Source organism: Nothobranchius furzeri, chromosome 14 (genome assembly GCF_043380555.1).
Source record: "Nothobranchius furzeri strain GRZ-AD chromosome 14, NfurGRZ-RIMD1, whole genome shotgun sequence".
Lineage (NCBI taxonomy): Eukaryota > Metazoa > Chordata > Actinopteri > Cyprinodontiformes > Nothobranchiidae > Nothobranchius > Nothobranchius furzeri.
Window position 1 is genome coordinate 25,743,468 of NC_091754.1, and position 18,579 is coordinate 25,762,046.

An 18,579-nucleotide genomic window follows, 5' to 3' on the forward strand; every position below is an offset into this window, starting at 1 on the left:
GTAGGTTGAAGATTAGTATTTTTGTATGTTTTTGGGTGTGTTATGTGTGTGATTATCAGTTCACTGCCCAAGTGACCGTGGCTTTCAGTAAAATAAATAAAAACAAACAGGAAAAAAAATAATGCCAGCCATGTACATACTCTGTCGCTGTAACTCAACAAATGCTTTCTGTACAAACATTTCACATGGGGAGCTTGGGCTTATCTAAAGGAATGTTTGTTTTATTTCCTGTTTTTATTCTTTCTTACTCTGCAGTCTGATATAAAAACGTTCCAGGACTCTAATGTAAAGAGTTTTGGTTTTCACCACGAACACTGAGAGGGGCGCTGCTCTGATCTGATTACATAATAAAATAAAAATCATTAAAAAATAAAGACCTCCAGTCATGGTGGTGTAGTAATGCGATTGTGTAGGAGTTTTAAGTATGTGAATCAGGATACATGGTAGATTTTGAAGCATTTGTCTGCTGTATTTTTGTTTTTGTTTTTATACACATACAAAGATAATCTTTTACTGTAACTGTACAGTTCCTTTTTGTTGTAAAACATCATTAAACCATTTTCCAAACATTGTGACACGTGCCTCGTTTTTGTTGCATCAATTAGCGCAGATCACCACGTTTAAGAGATGGAAGCCAGGTATTTTGTTAAAAACTTGTGACCGATGAATGGAAGCAGTTGTATTTTGCAGAGCTGTCTTGACTTAAATCACGAAGGAGACGAAGCGGGAAGATTGGCGATGGGAATGGACTCGTACAGTTCCTTATCCCTCTTCGGGCCTTGGTTCTGTCGGGTTAAAAGATACACGTTATTTACCTTCAGAGGAGACACGTCTGATCAACTTCATTTAGTCTTGACTAAAGACCTTCAAAAGGGTGATCAAACACTAGTAGATGGCTTAATTTATTTTTTAAACCTTTTCAGATGCTCAAATTATTTCTTAAAATCTTTTGCTTTGTTCATTTTTGGTTTTGTAAATAAACATCTTTTCACTTTATAAAACTGTCCATGTCAACAAAATCCACAAAGAATAATTTTTCTCCGCAATAAAAGTTAGAGATCAGTCGTACCTTTGCTCTATTTCTCTTTTCACCTTTTTTCTAGAAAAGAAAACAAACAGAATGAGTGTTGATGGAGGTGAACAAGAGAGTGATGATTTAGAAAATAAAATGGCTGACTGAGGACGAACTGACCTTTGCTTTTGACAGTTCGAGTGCCTGGTATGGATCTGCATCATGTGGCCTCTCCAGTTCCTGCAGAACAACAGATCAAGAATAAGCTAGAGAATAATCACATCATCAGAGCCACACACAATCTGATCTTACCTGGTAAATTCCTCCTTTCTCCTGATGTTTCTTTAAAAGGACAAAAAGACCAAATGAGATTTAAATACACGTGTGAACCACAGGGATGTGTGACAGCTGAGAAAAGTAGCGACTTACAGGCATCAGTTCGACACGCGGCATGTGGGAAAACTGTAGCCAAACATCAGAGAACATGTGGTTATTAGTTACTTTAAACATCCGAACGTGTCGGTCACTGATAATACAATCTGCTGATCGGATATAAAATATGAGGACACAGAATAAAGTAAAAAAAAAAAATCTTAGATCAACCATTTCTTCCTGCAGCTTATCACTTTTATGACCACTTCATGTGACTGCAGCTCTGTGGTACATTTTTTTTCACGTAGATGTTTGAAAATGCTTTGAATGGATGTGATGTTGCATCAAGAATGAGTAAAAAAGAGACAATCTCTAAATCTCTTATGATAATAATCAGATTTCTAGTGTCATGAAGCTAAGGTTTTATGCAAAAATCCTTATGAATTCTGCTTGTAGAGAGCCAAAACTCTAGCCTAGTGAACTAGATTAAATTTTGCTTTGCAAAGTTTGAATTAAATAATACATTTATTTAGTCTGGCTTGCCAGGCTACCAAAACTCACCTTTTCTCTGAAGAACAGAGCTGTGGCAACGATGCAGTAAACCATCAGAAACGCATCCAGAAAGTAGCAGATAACTGGATCAGTGAAGAAAACCTCTACAGCTCAAACAGAGGAGGAGAAGTTGGAAATCCATGTTAATCAGGATGTTTTAGAGGGAGCTTTCAGAAGAAGAGTGGATATTTCTGCTTCACAAATCACAATAAAGAAGATAAATGCTTCACTGGTTACCCTAAACCAACCCAAAACTCAAAGGATTTCAAAATAAAAGCTAGATAAACTCATGAAAGGATCCAGTAACTGTAACAAAAGTAGGGGACATAGATATAAATGAATTTGTTTGTATGTGAATGTGCACCAAAACCATGTAAACAGGAAGTAAGCCACTACATGTCTGCAGCTTGAACCCTCACATGTCTTCCTGTCAGTGCGATGGGCTGCTGTGAGGTTTTTAGTGAGGCTCACTTATCTCTGTGTGCGGTTGGAACAGGAGCCTCGTTGTGACAGCAACGCAGGCCGTGGTGATTCACCGAGGCTCATCACATCTAGCTCATCTGAGGTTATTCTTAATCTTCTGACATGAAGACTTGTGCAAAAAACAACTTGATTCACGAACCAAAGAGCTGGTCATAAATATGCTCCTGACATTCGTTTCTTTTAAGGTTTTGAATCTACAAACATGTAAACACGTAATTTGTAGTGAAATGTGTAGGAATCCCAATATAAAAACTTAAAAATGTGAATAAAGTTCAATGAATGAATTAATCGTGTCATCAGTTGTTGCATGTGCGATGAGCACAGAGGTCAAAGGTCAATTGGTGGAACATTAGAAAATAAGTTCATGAGCCACTGGAGGGATTTTAGTTAAATTCCCATAACGTCTTGACTAGAAGGGCATCACCTACAGCTGATCTGATCCAAGATGGCCACTACAGCCAGCGGAGGTTTGTAAACAAAAAAATTACTAAAACTATCAATTTTCCAGTTATTGAACAGAAATTTGGGCTTGATCACCTCCAACGCGTACTCTGAAGGATCGCAGATCATTCAGGATTCCGGAATGTTGTGCAAAATCACGTTGCTATAACTTAAAAGGATCTATTTATAAACGTGTGACATCCTTGAATTTACTGGTGTCTTTTAAAAACGTCTCTATCAATATTTGGATTTTGCTGTGGTCATTTTCAAACACACATTGCAAAATATGAAGTCATAGATGGGTACAAATAAGAAAAACTCAGAGAGATAATAATAAAAAAAACAACTGAATATAAGTTTTCACTGAGACCAGATGTTTATGTCCCTTAAACATTCTTTTTACAATAAAATATCAAATAAAAAATCAGAAAACTACATATTTTAATGCATCATTACAGTTTGGCTAATTTTTTGTTCAATATTTTGACCATACCATACCCGCTTTATTTCTACAAAGTAAAATAAAATATAGCATGAGAGATGACCAAAGTGCTGAACAGGCAGGATCAATTAAAACAGAAAAAGATAAAAGCAATAAGGATCTCTAACCATTACTACAAGGCATCAATAGCGGGTAAAAACAATAAGAACAGTAGATAAAACGCAACAATAAAACAAACATCAATATCTTAAAACATACACAGAGTGACGGGGAGCCAGTGGAGATGTGTCAGGACTGGGGTGATATGGCTGCGTTGGCTTGTGTTTGTTAAAAACCTAACAGCGGCATTTTGCGCGACCTGCAGCCAGTCCAGGGCAGACACAGGAGTACCTACAAGTATTGTGTTTGCACAATCCAAGCGAGAAGGGATGAAGGCATGGATGAGTAATTCCAAGTGCTTCCGCATCAGGATTGGTCTTAGACGAGTTAAGCGGCATAACTGATAAAAACAAGAGCACTCGCCATTGAGTTTATCTGAGGTGCCATTAAAAGGTTGGCATCCAATTTTACCTCGAGGCTTATTACACACTGCTCAGTGTTCAGAGTTAAACAATCAAAAGCAAAGTGAGAGCCAGAAGGATTGCAGGGGTCAAAGATGATGGACTCACTTTGAATCATTTAACTTTAGATAACTGGCAGCCAGCCAGCCCTTCACGTCTGCCAAGCACACTGAAAAATGAGAGCCCACGTTTTTCTTGTTCACTGCCACATATATTTGACAATCATCGGCGTAGATGTAATAACTGAGACTATACTGGTTTAGGATTTTTCCCAGTGGTATACAGAAAAAAGAAGCCCAATAACAGAGCCCTGTGGCATGCCCCAAGTCAGTGGGAGTCAGGAGGAGGAACGTTCGCCAATCAGAACAGTGGATCTGTTGGATAAATAGGAGCAAAACCATTTAAGTGCAACCCTCGTCACCCCAACTCAGGACAGTCTAGCAGAATATGGTGGTCCACAGTATCAAAAGCTGCTGAGAGGTCCAGAAAGAGCAGCAATGCCCTTGTGCAATAAAGTTATCGTAATGTTAACTGGATGGATAAGTTTGGTGTGGTTTTTCAGTTTTTTTACTTTATTCTAATAAACATATATGTATTAAAATAAGTTCAACTTTAAAGTATCTGTAAGAAAACCATTCATGTATTTTATCCCTTCACCACAATAAATCATCAAATGACGGGTTAGAAAAGATTTTATTGTAAAGAAAATCTTACCATAATTAGTTTTCATGAATTATTATAATAACACTAAAAACTAAAAGGGAGTGTTGGTAATTTATTCATATTTAATATTATTCATATTTTTAAAAATTAAACCAGGAAAACAGAAAAATAAATTTATATGCTTATATAAAAACTGACATAGAATATTCAAATAATTCATGAATAAAAAAATGTAAGAAATTATTTAAATTTGGGTCTTTAGAGAGAAAGTTGTTTTTTGTTTTGTGTTTCAAGTACGGAAAATTTTTGAGAATGAAGAAAGGATGGAAAAAAAGTTTCAAATCTCCCCCTTTTTAAATATAAAATGATGTTTAGAAGAGGAAAGATGAAAATGAAAACTAAAAGCCTGATTCTCAGAAAGGAAAGGTAAATTTCTAAACTTAGAAATATATTTTTAATTATTCTTTTGCCTTAACTTAACACTTAAGTTGTGTTTGTTGCACATTTAAATGTACAGAAGTAAAATTATTCTGTAAAACTTTAAACGTAAAACAATAAAATTCTGATTCTTGACTGAATATGATTACATTTAATATTTTAAACCAATCTGAAGTTTAATTCTCCCAAAATGCCTTTTGAGCAACAACCTTCTGAATAAAATCCTGTTTTTCCTAAAACGTACTCACCTGAACAGGAAACCGGATCCAGAAGCAGAAACAGGACAAAGACACTCGTCCTGAGCGAGTCCATGTCTTTGTCTCTTTATCCAACGTCTAACCTGATGAAGACGGAGTTCTGCACAACCTGCAGGTCTCTATCGTCTCGTCTCTGATGGTCTCAGCTGTCTCTGACGTTCTTCCTCCTTTAAACTGAACTAAACGCAGCAGTGAAGCAGAGGCTGGGTCATGTTTAGCTTTAGAGAGGAAAAGGAAATAAGCACATAGTTATTTATTCATCATGCATTCCTCTGGTGAGTTGTTCACGCTTGCCCAGAGGATTTGCTACAGTTTCTTCTCAGCTTTCAAGTCAGCAGAAGAATAATTAAGTAAAAATCATCAGTTATCAGATTTATGTTCAGTGTTTCTCTGCTCTTTGAAGTGATTTTCTTTTTGACAGTTGTACGGCTGTAGCTCTAAAGGTCAGGAGAACGACCCCCGACCCCTGCATCCACTCAAAGGCTTACTGGAGTTGCACAATCACACTGATCTGTGAGTCTTCAGGAAACGAGTGAATGAGGCAGACAGACGAGTGAGACCGGTTGAAGTGAATGGAAATGTTTTTTTTGACAGCAGGGTGTAAAACTTTCAGGGGCTTCAGAACGAAGGAGACACACGTTCGTGTTTTCTGGCCCAGTTCTGCAATGAATTTACCTAGAGTTACTTAAAGAAACACACCCTTGTGATCATTATCAGTGTCAATCATTAGGGTGCTATTGTGAAACCATTTCAATCACATGATTCATGCTCATGATGTTGCCCAATTTCACCATCTTCAATTTCAAATAAATTAAAATAAAGCTGAGATGTTGTTGTCCAGTGAAACAACAACAATCCTGCATTTGATGCTGCAAAATATGGATTTTGCGTGAGTAATTTTGTGATGTTTATGAGTTTTAAATCTAATTACTTTGTTTGAAATGTAAATCATGGTGGATTTATGCTTCCTAAAACATTGATTCTAAAAACAAACAAACAAACATACAGGCACATTATTAATTCATTGCACTTGAATATAACAAACATACGCTATGGCACAAATAATTATTTGCAGATCTTTTAACTGAGTTTTCTGAAGATATTTTCCTGGATGTGTGTCCATCGTCATTTGCAGATGATTTTTAATTTGCTTTGTTTAACTAGTGACCTTTCACCTATGAATGATTCGTAGTCACTCCATTCTCAAACTATGCTACCTAAAATTTATACAAATTCTCATTTTTTAGATTCACAGAAAAAAAATGCATCAAACTAAATATGTGAATCAAGCAGCAGGTGACAGCCGTGATGATTAAAGTTACTGGATAAGTTTGTCTCACGATTTAACCCACTGTGTTTGGGAGACCTTTTTAATCCCTGACTATGGGTATGTCAAAGGAATGAATCAATGGATAAATGAATGGAGTTTGTAGAACTTGCAAGTTGTAAGAAATTTGGTCTTCTTGTTTGCCTTGCTTTAAAAATAATATTTTTTTCTTGTGAATATAGAAAACTAAATGCATATTTTTCTGGCGATTCAAAATACTTTTTTAAACATTACTTTAGAACTCTGTTCTGTCCTTAAAACAGGAATTTACGGTTACAGAATATCTTTTATAATAAGTAAGACATTTTTTCACCACATAAATTATGTGTCTTTGCTTTATTTGCAGCTCTACAACAAAAACACGCTTTGTTTCACTGCAGCGGATTTGTCCCACGTGACCTTCTCGGTGTTTCTTAACCGACTGGCTGTCACGTGATACAGACGTCAGCGTTAGCAGCCGCGGTGATTAAGTGTCATGCGACCTTCTACCTGCACATACTAACTTAAAGAGAACCGAGACGTATAAACAGAATTAGTTGGTGTTTTATCACTAACTGCGCCATAACAGCCTTTTTTGCGTTAGCCTCCTTTTCGATTCGATGCGCTAACCTTAGCTTACCTAGCACAACATTAGCTAACTGTAGCTAACTAGCTGTTGTTGTTTGTTGTTGCGGTGATTTCAGTCTAGAAATATGACGCAGATTGTTGGTGTCCAGTCCTGGTGTGCGTTTCTGCTCATTTTAGGTGAGTACCTTTGCTGTTTGTGTTACTGAATTTTGACAAACAATGTAGGTAGTCATCAAAACATTCAAGTCGATAAATTAGCCTTTCTAAATCTTATTGTTAAAAAAACTCAAGTAACAAGCAAATTGTTGTGAAATGAATGTTGGGTTTGAGCTTTTTTAGGGTTAAGAGATTTTGAAGATGACGTATAATTATTTATATATCAAATAATGTCTTTTCTTCATTAAAACGCACAAAACTGATCCAAGACCACTCTTAAATCCATTCATACACACCCCAAGTTTAAATCTACACATCTACACATCTGCAGTGATTATTATTGATTATCTTCTAAATAAATACGCTTTATAGACAGTTAAACCAGATTTTAAATGTGACATGTGACTGTTTTCAAAACGCCACATGTACCAGCATGCATCAGCAAGCTAACTGTGATCATATTTATTGAGAGTTAAGATCAGATGAGACACTACATGTGTAGAATAAATGAAATACCAAGAAATCTTTGCTGTTTGTTTTTCTGAAATGTGACAATGTAAGTAGCCATCAAATAATGTAACACCACCAATTAGCTTTCTTGTTAAAAAAAAACACTTAAGTAAATTGCCGTGAAAAACATGCTTTGGGTGAGCTTTATTATTAGTTAAGAGATTTTGAAGATGAGTTGTAATTATTCATAAATCAATTAATATGTCTTTTCAGTAAAACACAAAACAGATCCAGGATAATTTGTAAATCCATTTATACTACCCCCCCCCCCCCAAGTTAAATCTACACATTTGCATCGATTATTATATATATTGATAATGTTCTCTTAAAGACCAGTTCTACCAGATTTTAACTTTTCCTTATAACATGTGACTGTTTTATAAACCCAACATGTACCAGCATGCATCAGCAAGCGTATTGTGATTATATTTACTGAGTTAAGACCAGATAAGACATTCCAGGTGTAGAATAAATAAAATTCCAAGGAATCCAAAGCAACTGTTTGTAGACAGAACACTGGTTCACACTATTGTGAAATAAGTTTTTTTTTTCAAGCTAAGAAATGACTAAAATAACAAAACATGGCATAAACTTTATTTAGTCCACCGTAATCATTATTATATGCTAGTGTTGACATTCACTAACTTAAAGGGAAAATTCACAGAATTTTGGGGCAACTTGCAAAATCCTGCAGCTCTTTGTAATTTTGTTTTAGACCCTGGACGGTAGCTGATGCTTGGTTGATCATTGATATTTACGCAACACTTCTATCTGTGCTCCAGTATTTCCGGTCTGTTTTATGCATCACATTTGCATTTAATCACATCTGGCTTTGCTCTCATCATACAGAGCTTTTGTAGTGCAGATCTAAATAAACAAATTGGTTAAATCTCCTCTGCTTGGTTTCCATTATTTTTTGTTTTCATGCAGAGGCAGACTTATCTCTGTGTTGCAAATGAACATGAGTTAAAAATCATTACATACAAACAAATAGGTGATATTTATCTCAAGCACATGCATTTGATTAAAGAAATGTTCTTTTGTTATGCTTTACGATCAATTGTCTATTGGACCTAAAACACAAAATCACCTGCGCTAAACTTTCTCTGATCATGACACAACTTTTTTTTTCTTCCACCTCAAAGTGGGGCTGGGTGATACATTGAGGATTTGATCTCTAATGATAAATGGACGATAACTACAGGTATGCGCAGTAACAAAAGTTGTCCACTAGATGGGGCTGTCAAATGTATTACATTGAGTCACATTTTTAAGTGACAAGATGGTACAGCTTCCTAAAGGGACACAAACGTTACTGACCTACACACTTCTTTTTTTTTTTTAATTACTAAACTTGCTGACATGGGACAAATGATCTCCATAAGGGCCAGAAATTTCGATAATGATACATTTTCGATATATTGCCCAGCCCTACCTCAAAGTCATTAAAGGCGAGTAGAAACAATTTTTTGTGTGTTAAAAAAAATCACATTGTGCTTCACAAGAACCAAAATAAATATGTATATATAAATGATTTTAAAAAATATAATGAAAAAGGGGAAAATTGGAAAATTTAAACAGAAAAATGAGAAGGTGAAAATGAAAAAGGTAATACAAGCTCCTGAGAAAGGCAGAATTGATAGATGGCAATAAGGAAATAAGGGAAAAAAAATAGTGAGGAAGATTCACCAGAAGGTCACACCAAAGCCAGAACAGGTGAGTTTTCAGCTGCTTTTTTAAGGAGACAGCTGAGTCCATTGATCTCAGGCTCAGGGGGAGAGTCTTTAAATGCATTTTTACTCATAAGTGAGGGTGATGTGGGTGTGTTTGGAGGACTTGGTCAAAAGCTGAGCACAGGCATTCTAAACCACCTGTAAATGGCTCAGGGAGGTTCTGCTAAGACACGTGAAAAGAGAGTTACAGTAGTCTAAGCGTGAGGAGATGAAGGTGTGGAGAACTGTCTCAAGTTCAGAGTGGGACAGAATGGGACTCGGCTTAGCAATGTTCCTGAGATGGAAGCAGGAATAGCGAACAAGAGAACTGACATGAGAATCCAGGGTGAGAGCTGGGTCAAAGGTCACACCCAAGATTCCTGACAGAGGGTTTGGTGTGAGAAGCAAGCTGACCAAGAGAGTCTCTAACTTTGGGAACCAGCTTGTCTGGGGCACAGATGAGGATCTCAGTCTTATCTTCATTCAGCTGTAGAAAGGTCCCAGCCATCCAGGTTTTAATGGAGTCCAAGCAGGTGTGTAACAGCTGCAGCTTAGAAATCTCATGGGGGTAGGATATTCCTTTAACCCTCCCACTGTCTTTATGGGTGACCCCGCGAGGAAAGTTGACCATTGAGCAGGATTGATGGTTTATCCCTTGAGGTCCACGTTGCAAGGGTGAGGTGGTGCTCACTCCTCACCCCTGCCACATGGACCCAAGGGATGAACCATCAACCCTGCTCAATGGTCACCTTTCCTCGCAGGGTCACACCCATTAAGCTTGGTTTATGCTTGACGCATTCACTTTCCGCTTGGTGATGCGGCTCGCGGATGGAATGCGCTTCACACTTGCAGCGTTTATGGTTCATGCGGCTTGTCTCTGCGGTGAGCCAATAGTCTCCCAAACTGTAGGGGGCAGCATGGAGCTATACGGCATGCATCCAACACTACACCATAGTAGAAGTAAAAATTACTTGTTTACAACATGGCATTCCAGCATTTTTTTAACAACGTCCTCGTCTTTTCCGACAGTGCGAGCTATTTCTCTCCCAAGAATTAACAACATGTTGATCACAGTGATCTTTGAGAGCTGAATCATACAAATGTCTGTATTTACGAACCTCTGCCATACTAGTTCTTGTCAGTCCGCCATGTTTTTCCGCGTCCGACCGTCCGCATGGTTAGAAAATTTCCTAGGTGCGTGGTGCGGAAAGTTTGGGCCATGTGGAGGTGCGGTGGAGGGACGTGGTTGTTAAAATGACGCAATTTTGCCGCGCGGAGTCGTGCGAACCTCGCCGACGCGTCAAGCTTAAACCAACCTTAAGGGGACATTGGGAGGGTTAAAGGAGCTCAGGATGTGCTGAAGAGGAAACAGAGGAAGAGTAGAGGCCCCAGCACAGAGCCTTGAGGGACACCGTGGGCGAGGGAATTCAGCAGGTGCAGATTATTAATATCAGTTGTTCTGCATGATTGCAGATTATTGTTTCAACATCATTTAAGTGGAAAAGAAACGGTTGGCTTGTGGTTATTGCTGTTGGTCATGTGACCATCTCTGTTTATTTTCATTGACAGTGAAGAAGTATCATTTCTATAGCGCCTCTCAAGATAAAAATCACGAGGCACTTCACAAAAACAAAAAATGTAAAAATATAAAACAGCATTTAGACAGTGAAATGACCCTGATGAAGAGTGAACACTGCAGCTTAGTACAAAACAGCTCGGTACAAAGCAGTGGAGATGGAACAGTTTCAGATTTTAGATAAAAATGGAAAAACGGCTTCTTCTGCAGATGTAAGCAATGTGAGATGTAAAACTCCAAATGCGGATCAAGTGTCATAAGAGGAAAGCTTTAAATGTAGAAATATTTTTTTCTAGTTCCTTTAATAAGCCTTTTCAAATTTTTTTTCATGAAAAACCTAAACATATTCTACAGTTCAACAGAATGTTTAGATAGCATAAAACGTGTCCTCAGGGAATTAAGTTTTGATAAATGAAAAAAAGGTGTAAATTATTAATGTTTAAATGTGAATAAAAATACATGATAGCTTTAATTTTAAACATGTTTATTAGATTTTTATAAAATTTGTGGTCAGTAGTTTTAAATTCTAAAATGAGACTCCTCTAAATCGGTTCATAATTTTAGGGATTATTTTTTAATTTTGAATCTCAGATTGAGGAGGAGCAATGTGGTTTTCGTCCTGGCCGTGGAACTGTGGACCAGCTCTATACCCTTGCAAGGGTGATGGAGGGGGCCTCGGAGTTTGCCCAACCAATCCACATGTGTTTTGTGGATTTGGAGAAGGCTTATGACCGTGTCCCCAGGGGCACCCTGTGGGGGAAGCTCCAGGAGTATGGGGTGGATGGCTTTCTGTTAAGGGCCATTCAGTCCCTTTACCAGAGGAGCGTGAGTTTGGTCCGCATAGCCGGTAGTAAGTTGGACCTGTTCCCGGTGAGGGTTGGACTCCGCCAGGGCTGCCCTTTGTCACCGGTTCTGTTCATCACTTTTATGGACAGAATTTCTAGGCGCATCCGTGGTGTGGAGTGTGTCGAGTTTGGTGGCAGGAGAATCTCGTCTCTGCTTTTTGCGTATGATGTGGTCCTCCTAGCTTCATCCAGCTCTGACCTTCAGCTCTTGCTGGGTAGGTTTGCAGCCGAGTGTGAAGCGGCTGGGATGAGGTTCAGCACTTCCAAATCTGAGACCATGGTTCTCGACCGGAAAAGGGTGGCTTGCCAACTCCAGGCCGGGAGAGAGGTCCTACCTCAAATGGAGGAGTTTAAGTATCTTGGGGTCTTGTTCACGAGTGAGGGTAGGAGGGATTGGGAGATCGACAGGCGGATTGGTTCAGCATCTGCAGTGATGCGGACGCTGAGCCGATCTGTCGTGGTGAAGAGGGAGCTGAGCCAGAAAGCCAGGCTCTCGATTTACCGGTCGATCTACGTCCCAATCCTCACCTATGGTCATGAGCTTTGGGTAATGACCGAGAGAGAGAGATCTCGGCTACAAGCGGCCGAAATGAGTTTCCTCCGTAGGGTGGCCGGGCTCAGCCTTAGAGATAGGGTGAGGAGCTCGGACATTCGGGAGGGACTCGGAGTAGAACCGCTGCTCCTCCGGATCAAAAGGAGCCAGTTGAGGTGGTTTGGGCATCTGGTCAGGATGCCTCCTGGACGCCTCCCCGGGGAGGTGTTTCGGGCATGTCCTGCTGGCAGGAGGCCCCCGGGTCGACCCAGGACACGTTGGAGAGGTTACATCTCCAATCTGGTCCGGGAACGCCTTGGGGTCCTGCCGGAGGAGCTGGTAGAGGTGGCCGGGGAGAGGATGGTCTGGAGCTCCCTAGTTGGGATGCTGCCCCCACGACCCGGACCCGGAGAAGCGGGGGAAGACGACGACGATTTTTTTAATTTCTTAAGCAAAAAACATAAAACGTGACTACATCAAATAAAACATTGTCTTGTTTTCATTTTTTATTTATGTTTTTAGAGTTTTGTTGGCTGGTTAAATTTTCCTTTACCTGTAGATTTTTTTTTCCCACCAGTAAATAGTTATATAATTTTATTTTAATGTTATCAGCATTTTATAAAAACAAGATCATTATTTAAAATCCAGAGGATGATCATTTCTAATCCTATTTGATGTCAAACAGTTTTTTGTGAGTCTGGTTAACATTTAAATGTGTTTTGCAGCTGCTGCCCAGACCTCCGCTGTGCTGCAGGCCTCAGAACAACCTGAGCGAGGACACTACAACATCACCAACAGCAACGGCACCATCTGTTTACTGGCACACATGGGTCTTCAGCTCAACATCTCCTTCTCCCTGAACGAGGTACTTAAAAACAACAAAAACTCACTTTTTGAAGCAAAATATCAGATTTTGAAACTGTTTGATGTTTTTACAGACCAAGCAGGAGGTTGTGAACCTTAAGCCCAATGTGACGGTGGCTTCAGGCTGGTGCGAGCCAGAGAGCGCCGTTCTGCTGCTCACTGCAGATGGAGAGAAAACCAACCTCAGCTTTGTTTTCACTCTGGTGAGTTTTGGAGCCTTTTCCTCCTGCTTGTAATTCATAAAGCTGCCACAAGATGGCAGGCTGGTCCCAGACGGAACTTGTTGCACTGCAGGGATGTTGATTTTTATCGTTTTTTTCCAGAATGCTACGACCAGTAAGTACCAGCTGAGTGAAGTCTCTCTGAATGCCTCCTGGCCAGACATGCAAGGTAAACTTCCTCCTCTCTGTAGCCTAATGATCTTGCCTCTGTTCGTTTGCGTCTTCTTTAGTTTTATCTGCTCAGGTGCTTTAAATCCTTGAAAGTTACGGTGATTATCATTTTGAAATTGCTTGAATGTTGGATTGTTTGATTTGCTCAAATTGAATAAAGTCTCTTTTGCCGTAGAGCCAGTCTCGGTGACGAACAGCAGCGTGAACTTCCTGAGGGGAACCCTGGGACACTCCTACATGTGCCGTGAGAAGCAGACTCTGACCGTGTCTCCAAACGTGTCCATCAACACCTTCCAGGTGCAGGTGCAGCCCTTCGGTGTGAAAGGAAACCAGTTTGGAACAGGTAACGACTTTTCCAGAGTGATTTCTGCTGTTCTTCTCTGACTTTGATCATGCCGATGTGTCCTCAGCTGAGGAATGCCAGCTGGACGTGGACGACATGTTAATCCCCATCGTAGTCGGAGCAGCTTTAGCCGGTTTGGTCCTCGTGGTGCTCACAGCCTACCTGATCGGCAGGAAGAGGAGCCATGCTGGCTACCAAACCATCTGATGTCACTCGTCTAAAACTAGAATTAACCACTGTTTTCTGAGATTTAACACCCTCTTTCTGTCCCTTGATCATCTCCTGTTTTTTGCTTCTTGATAACACTCGTCATCCCATTGCAGACGCACATTTGCTTTTTGAACTGACAAAAGGGACTCTGTTGGGAGGTTGTAATAAAATAAGGCACCAAGTAAAGCAGGGGCTTATGTTGATCAGAAGGTCACCGAGAGTCCTCATGCTCTTGTTTCTATTTATTTCTATGAAAAGGATTTTTGTGGGGTTAGATGCCTACTGTTAGATGTTAGCAGATTGCTACTTAACTAACTTTTCATATCTGTTTTTTGGTGGCCATTTTTTATTGGTCTTGCCCAAACCAGAGTCAAAAAGGGAACATTTCATTCATCTCAAACATGAGTGATCCCATATTTATACTTATTCTAGTCCAATGGGTGGTTTTGGTTGCTAAAGGGAAAAGATGTTGCACTGAAATCTCGAAGAAGCTTGTTAAAATAATAAAAGTGGCCAAAACTCTCTGGTCAGTGTTCATCAGTGCCTTCCCAGCTGTGGGGTTCAGGTGAAGCCAACATCAGACCTGCTGCCATGTCTCAATGTCACAAACCAGTGACAATGAATTTTTTTTTCCTCATGTCATCCAAATAGCGATTTAATAATGTTTTAAGGGATTTGTTTGAACTGTTTTATAAAGGAGTTGCCAATAAAGATGGAAGAAACATGCTGGCTGGTTTGTTTTGCATCCATGCAGCTCATCAGCGATCACTCAGACCTGTTCTGGAGACCAGAGTGGACAGAAAATAAATCAAAACAGCATTAATACTTTTATCTGATATTCAAACTGAAACTTTGAGGAAAAATTAAATGTGTGAAAATATTTTTCTTATTTGTAGTTTTCTGAAATGAGTCTTAATGCTTTTAAAAGTATTTTTTTATTCTTGTGCTAAAAGCATAACTGATGTACGAAGCTTTTAGTTTCCACACAAGAAAAAGCAAATTTTCTTTAATTTTTTTTTTTTTTATAATTTGGGACAAATGGTTATAATGTCAAGGAATAACAATCATAAATTGGGTAACCATTAATTTCTGCAAAACTAGTTTTATTTTCATCAAGAAAAAACAAGCCTCTTAAGTAAATAATCTTGTTACTGGATCCAGAGCTTAATCTAAAGCTGACTGGCTGCAGATTGAACACGATAACTTCATTCCTTTAGTTTATGCAGCAGAAACAGTTTCATATGTGTGTTAGTTGTCTGAATGGCAACGATCAGCTCACACTGCTGCTTCAATTTCACTCCATAAAACAATTCTCTAGTGGCTGGATGAATCTGACCAGCCTTGTAATATTAGTCCCAAATGGTAAAAATTACACAGAGTAGCAGATTTAAGCGTGTGTTGCAAAGCACCATTTAAAATAGCAGCAGCAAAAAAAAAAAAAAAAAGAACTATGTCGGGTCCAGCAGACTGGATTTATATGGAACAGATCCAGAAGCAGCCATCTTTCTGTCTGTCCTGCTGTTGAGACTAAAACTCAGCAGGAAGTGGAGCAGTGTTTGTTTCCTCCAGGTGGAACCTTCAGACCTTGTATGGAGTATAAACAGGAAGTAACGTGAATTCCAAACTTCACTTGTTTTGGGATTCTTCCAGAATTTGTTGTCTATATTTCTCTCTCAGCTTCTCAATAGTCGTCATTGAAAGGCTCCCAGGTTCTGAGAAGATTTTCTGCAAGAAACAACATCCAGTTCCGGAAAGAGAGAACCGTATTAAGTGTCTATAATAACAACTGGAGTTGCCGTTTATGTATTTACAGTTTCTTTGTTTTTGACTCGTGCTGCTCGTCTCACCTGCATGAAGGTGTGGCAGTCGAGAGTGAACGCTCCACTTGTGATCTCCTTGAAGCACATGCATACATCAGGCAACGAGCGCGCTCTCAGGATCTCCATATGGTGATGGAGGACGAGGGTCAGAGCGACCCGGAACAGGACTTTAGAACCCTCGTAGAACAGACAATCCCAAACCCGCAGAACCGTCTGTAAGAACAAGAATCAGCCCTGTGAGCTCCATGATTCATCTTTAAACCCCCCCGCCCCAGATTTTCCTCACCTCTATGGGGAGGATGTCAATGTAGAGGCAGATGAACCAGCGTGACACCACCAGGGTCCAGATACCAGGATACTGGGCCATGAGTTGTCCCACAGCGGGGGCTTTGGTCTTCACCAGCTCCCCAAGGACCTCCTGGTCCACCTTCAACCCCAACATGTGTGTGCTGTAGTAGTCTGGATGTTCAGGTCACAATGAGAAGGATGGACAAGGAGTCTTCTTCAACAGTTAACAAGTTCTAAACTCAGATTTATGAACGTTTGAGCACCTGGGAGGATTTTGTCCAGCAGCGCGTCCATGAGCCAGAAGGATTTCTCCTCATCTTTGGTGATGATGATGAGGTAGCCCGCTATGAAGTTCATTCCCTGGAAGAGACAGTTTTCAGATTTAGTTATAGAATAAACGTACTCCCCAAAGAGTCGAGGCTAGTGAAGGAAAATAACAGTTTCATGAGGATTAAGTTGTTGATTCTGAAAAAAAAACACAAAGTTTGTAATCACTCATCATGACTGACGTGGAAGATTACAAAAGCAGAACAACAGGAGGAAGTTAGCATCAGCATCTGTTCTATAAACACTCCTGGTGAATGTAAATACTGAGGGCGTGTCTCAAGATGCAAACCACTCATCAAGAACAGGAAGTCCTGATAAAACCTGGGTAAACAACATCCTTAAGTCTGCAGAAAAGGCACGTCTCAGGAGACGGTTTGAGTGTCCTTCACCTGACAGTAGCCCACGGTCTGATTGTGGTGTCCGTACGCCAGCAGCACGTTGTACAGAGCCGTCTGCAGGCCGGCGTCCGCCCGGCTCTGGAACAGGATGTTGTCAGGAAAGGTCCGATGCAAGTCTGCTCAAAAGGAGGACGGTCACTGATGCAGCTCTGATGGAAAATGAGGAGTTTCTTTATCAGGTGAAACTTGGATCAACCTGTTTGAATGGTTTCCTTCAGCTTGGCGTCATGCTCCATCTCCAGTAGAGACTGGTAATACCCAGGTTTGCTCTCCAGTTGCTCCTGAGCTCCACTCGCTGCCATCCAGATCCTGGCTCGGTGCTCGTTGGGCACACCCTTACGCACGTACCGTTTCACTTTCAAAACACATTATTTTATTCTTACATCCCAATCAGAGTAATAAAACTACTAATTTGATGAGTTTATTTTTCATGCACCTGTTAGGTTTTTCTCGACGTTTGGCTTCACCCGCAGGAGCTTTGACCACCTCTTTGACCTTCTGTTGAGCACAGCTACATACTCATTCATCATCTGATTATACTGCTCAAAATCCTGATGTCTCTCGAAGCCGTAGGGGTCAATCCTGCAGGGACGAACACAGTCTTAAACAAACAAATACATAAAACTAAAGTCCTTTAGTTCTTCTGCCCTGATCCGGTGACCCTACAGCTGCCACCGATCCTGTGCTCAGGTGATCAAATGCCCCGGCTGAATCAACAGTCCAGCATCAAATTACATCAAAGTGGAGTTGGGAGCAAACTCCACAAATGTGCCTGTATTTTTCCATGAACAGCAAAGCTTTTGAATAGGAATCTTGAAAAAATGCAGTCATAAAGAGGACGAAAGCTACTTTGCATCGAAGGTCATGAGTGAGGAAGCAACAAGCTAATCTACTGATGATACCTGTCGCTTTGACCTCCCTCAGTCTCAGCCCCAGCTTTTGTTTCTCCCTCCATTTCGGGTCATGTGCCGGTGGCAAAGTCGTCCAAAATCTGCAAACAACAGGAGGAGGATTATTTCATCTTCACTGCCCGCAGAGGAACAGGCGGCTGTGAGGGTCAATAATGAAGCGGTGTGACTGTGGCTCACCTTACAGAGGAGGAGCCTGCAGGTAACATCCACTGGTGTATTTGCACACAAAACAATTGGAGGAAGAGAAGCTGAACTATTTGCTCTAAATGTCACGGTACATGATAAGCAGCTATGGATCTGGAAGTGTTTTCCTGCATTTTCAGAAAATAACTAGTTTTGAATGATTGTATTATGCATTAAAAATCTTTATTTGCACATAAAAATAAATTTAAAAGCTCATAAATGCCATTTTTGAATAAAATCACCAAACTTAATAGTAAATAAAATATAAAAAGCAAAAAAAGGTAATCTATTGCAAACTCTTTAAGTCATCAAAAATATAAACAAATTTCACGTGCATATTGCTGCAGCTTTGGCATCTTTGTTCTAATTTTCCTTTTTGAACCTGCAGACTCGTTTGC

At 39.9% G+C, this 18,579-nt stretch overlaps 3 protein-coding genes across 3 annotated transcripts; 1 reads left to right on the forward strand and 2 right to left on the reverse strand.

Annotated features, from left to right (window-relative positions):
• Positions 1 to 444: 444 nt before the first annotated feature.
• cd247l (CD247 antigen like) lies at positions 445 to 5,463 on the reverse strand. The gene is made up of 7 exons (XM_015966187.3): positions 5,212 to 5,463; positions 1,946 to 2,040; positions 1,442 to 1,474; positions 1,325 to 1,354; positions 1,193 to 1,252; positions 1,070 to 1,099; positions 445 to 785 (listed from the first exon to the last, which is right to left on the reverse strand). Exons 1-7 carry the CDS (start codon positions 5,273 to 5,275, stop codon positions 708 to 710), a joined length of 390 nt encoding a protein of 129 aa, XP_015821673.1. The 5' UTR covers positions 5,276 to 5,463; the 3' UTR covers positions 445 to 707.
• A 1,524-nt stretch (positions 5,464 to 6,987) lies between these two features.
• On the forward strand, positions 6,988 to 14,980 carry lamp1b (lysosomal associated membrane protein 1b). Its single transcript, XM_015966178.3, has 6 exons — positions 6,988 to 7,291; positions 13,171 to 13,310; positions 13,384 to 13,512; positions 13,633 to 13,699; positions 13,877 to 14,044; positions 14,112 to 14,980. Exons 1-6 carry the CDS (start codon positions 7,240 to 7,242, stop codon positions 14,249 to 14,251), a joined length of 696 nt encoding a protein of 231 aa, XP_015821664.1. The 5' UTR covers positions 6,988 to 7,239; the 3' UTR covers positions 14,252 to 14,980.
• A 464-nt stretch (positions 14,981 to 15,444) lies between these two features.
• On the reverse strand, positions 15,445 to 18,194 carry LOC107389811 (growth hormone-regulated TBC protein 1-A). Its single transcript, XM_015966177.3, has 8 exons — positions 17,990 to 18,194; positions 17,524 to 17,669; positions 17,284 to 17,442; positions 17,079 to 17,203; positions 16,626 to 16,722; positions 16,361 to 16,533; positions 16,102 to 16,287; positions 15,445 to 15,979 (listed from the first exon to the last, which is right to left on the reverse strand). The coding sequence occupies exons 1-8, from the start codon at positions 18,040 to 18,042 to the stop codon at positions 15,881 to 15,883; spliced, it is 1,038 nt and encodes a 345-aa protein (XP_015821663.1). The 5' UTR covers positions 18,043 to 18,194; the 3' UTR covers positions 15,445 to 15,880.
• Between the last annotated feature and the right edge of the window lie 385 nt (positions 18,195 to 18,579).

What these genes read in the sequence shown, in the direction of transcription:
- cd247l (XM_015966187.3), bottom strand. Translation starts at nt 5,275, where the DNA reads ATGGACTCGCTCAGGACGAGTGTCTTTGTCCTGTTTCTGCTTCTGGAT. An exon ending in TCGAACTGTCAAAAGCAAAG is followed by an intron (nt 1,100 to 1,192) that starts GTCAGTTCGTCC and finishes TTTCTTTTCTAG; the next exon opens with AAAAAAGGTGAAAAGAGAAA. An exon ending in AAAAGAGAAATAGAGCAAAG is followed by an intron (nt 786 to 1,069) that starts GTACGACTGATC and finishes TTAACCCGACAG; the next exon opens with AACCAAGGCCCGAAGAGGGA.
- lamp1b (XM_015966178.3), top strand. Translation starts at nt 7,240, where the DNA reads ATGACGCAGATTGTTGGTGTCCAGTCCTGGTGTGCGTTTCTGCTCATT. An exon ending in TCAGCTTTGTTTTCACTCTG is followed by an intron (nt 13,513 to 13,632) that starts GTGAGTTTTGGA and finishes GTTTTTTTCCAG; the next exon opens with AATGCTACGACCAGTAAGTA. An exon ending in AGGAAACCAGTTTGGAACAG is followed by an intron (nt 14,045 to 14,111) that starts GTAACGACTTTT and finishes ATGTGTCCTCAG; the next exon opens with CTGAGGAATGCCAGCTGGAC.
- LOC107389811 (XM_015966177.3), bottom strand. Translation starts at nt 18,042, where the DNA reads ATGGAGGGAGAAACAAAAGCTGGGGCTGAGACTGAGGGAGGTCAAAGC. An exon ending in CGTCGAGAAAAACCTAACAG is followed by an intron (nt 17,443 to 17,523) that starts GTGCATGAAAAA and finishes GTGTTTTGAAAG; the next exon opens with TGAAACGGTACGTGCGTAAG. An exon ending in GCTGGACAAAATCCTCCCAG is followed by an intron (nt 16,534 to 16,625) that starts GTGCTCAAACGT and finishes CTGAACATCCAG; the next exon opens with ACTACTACAGCACACACATG.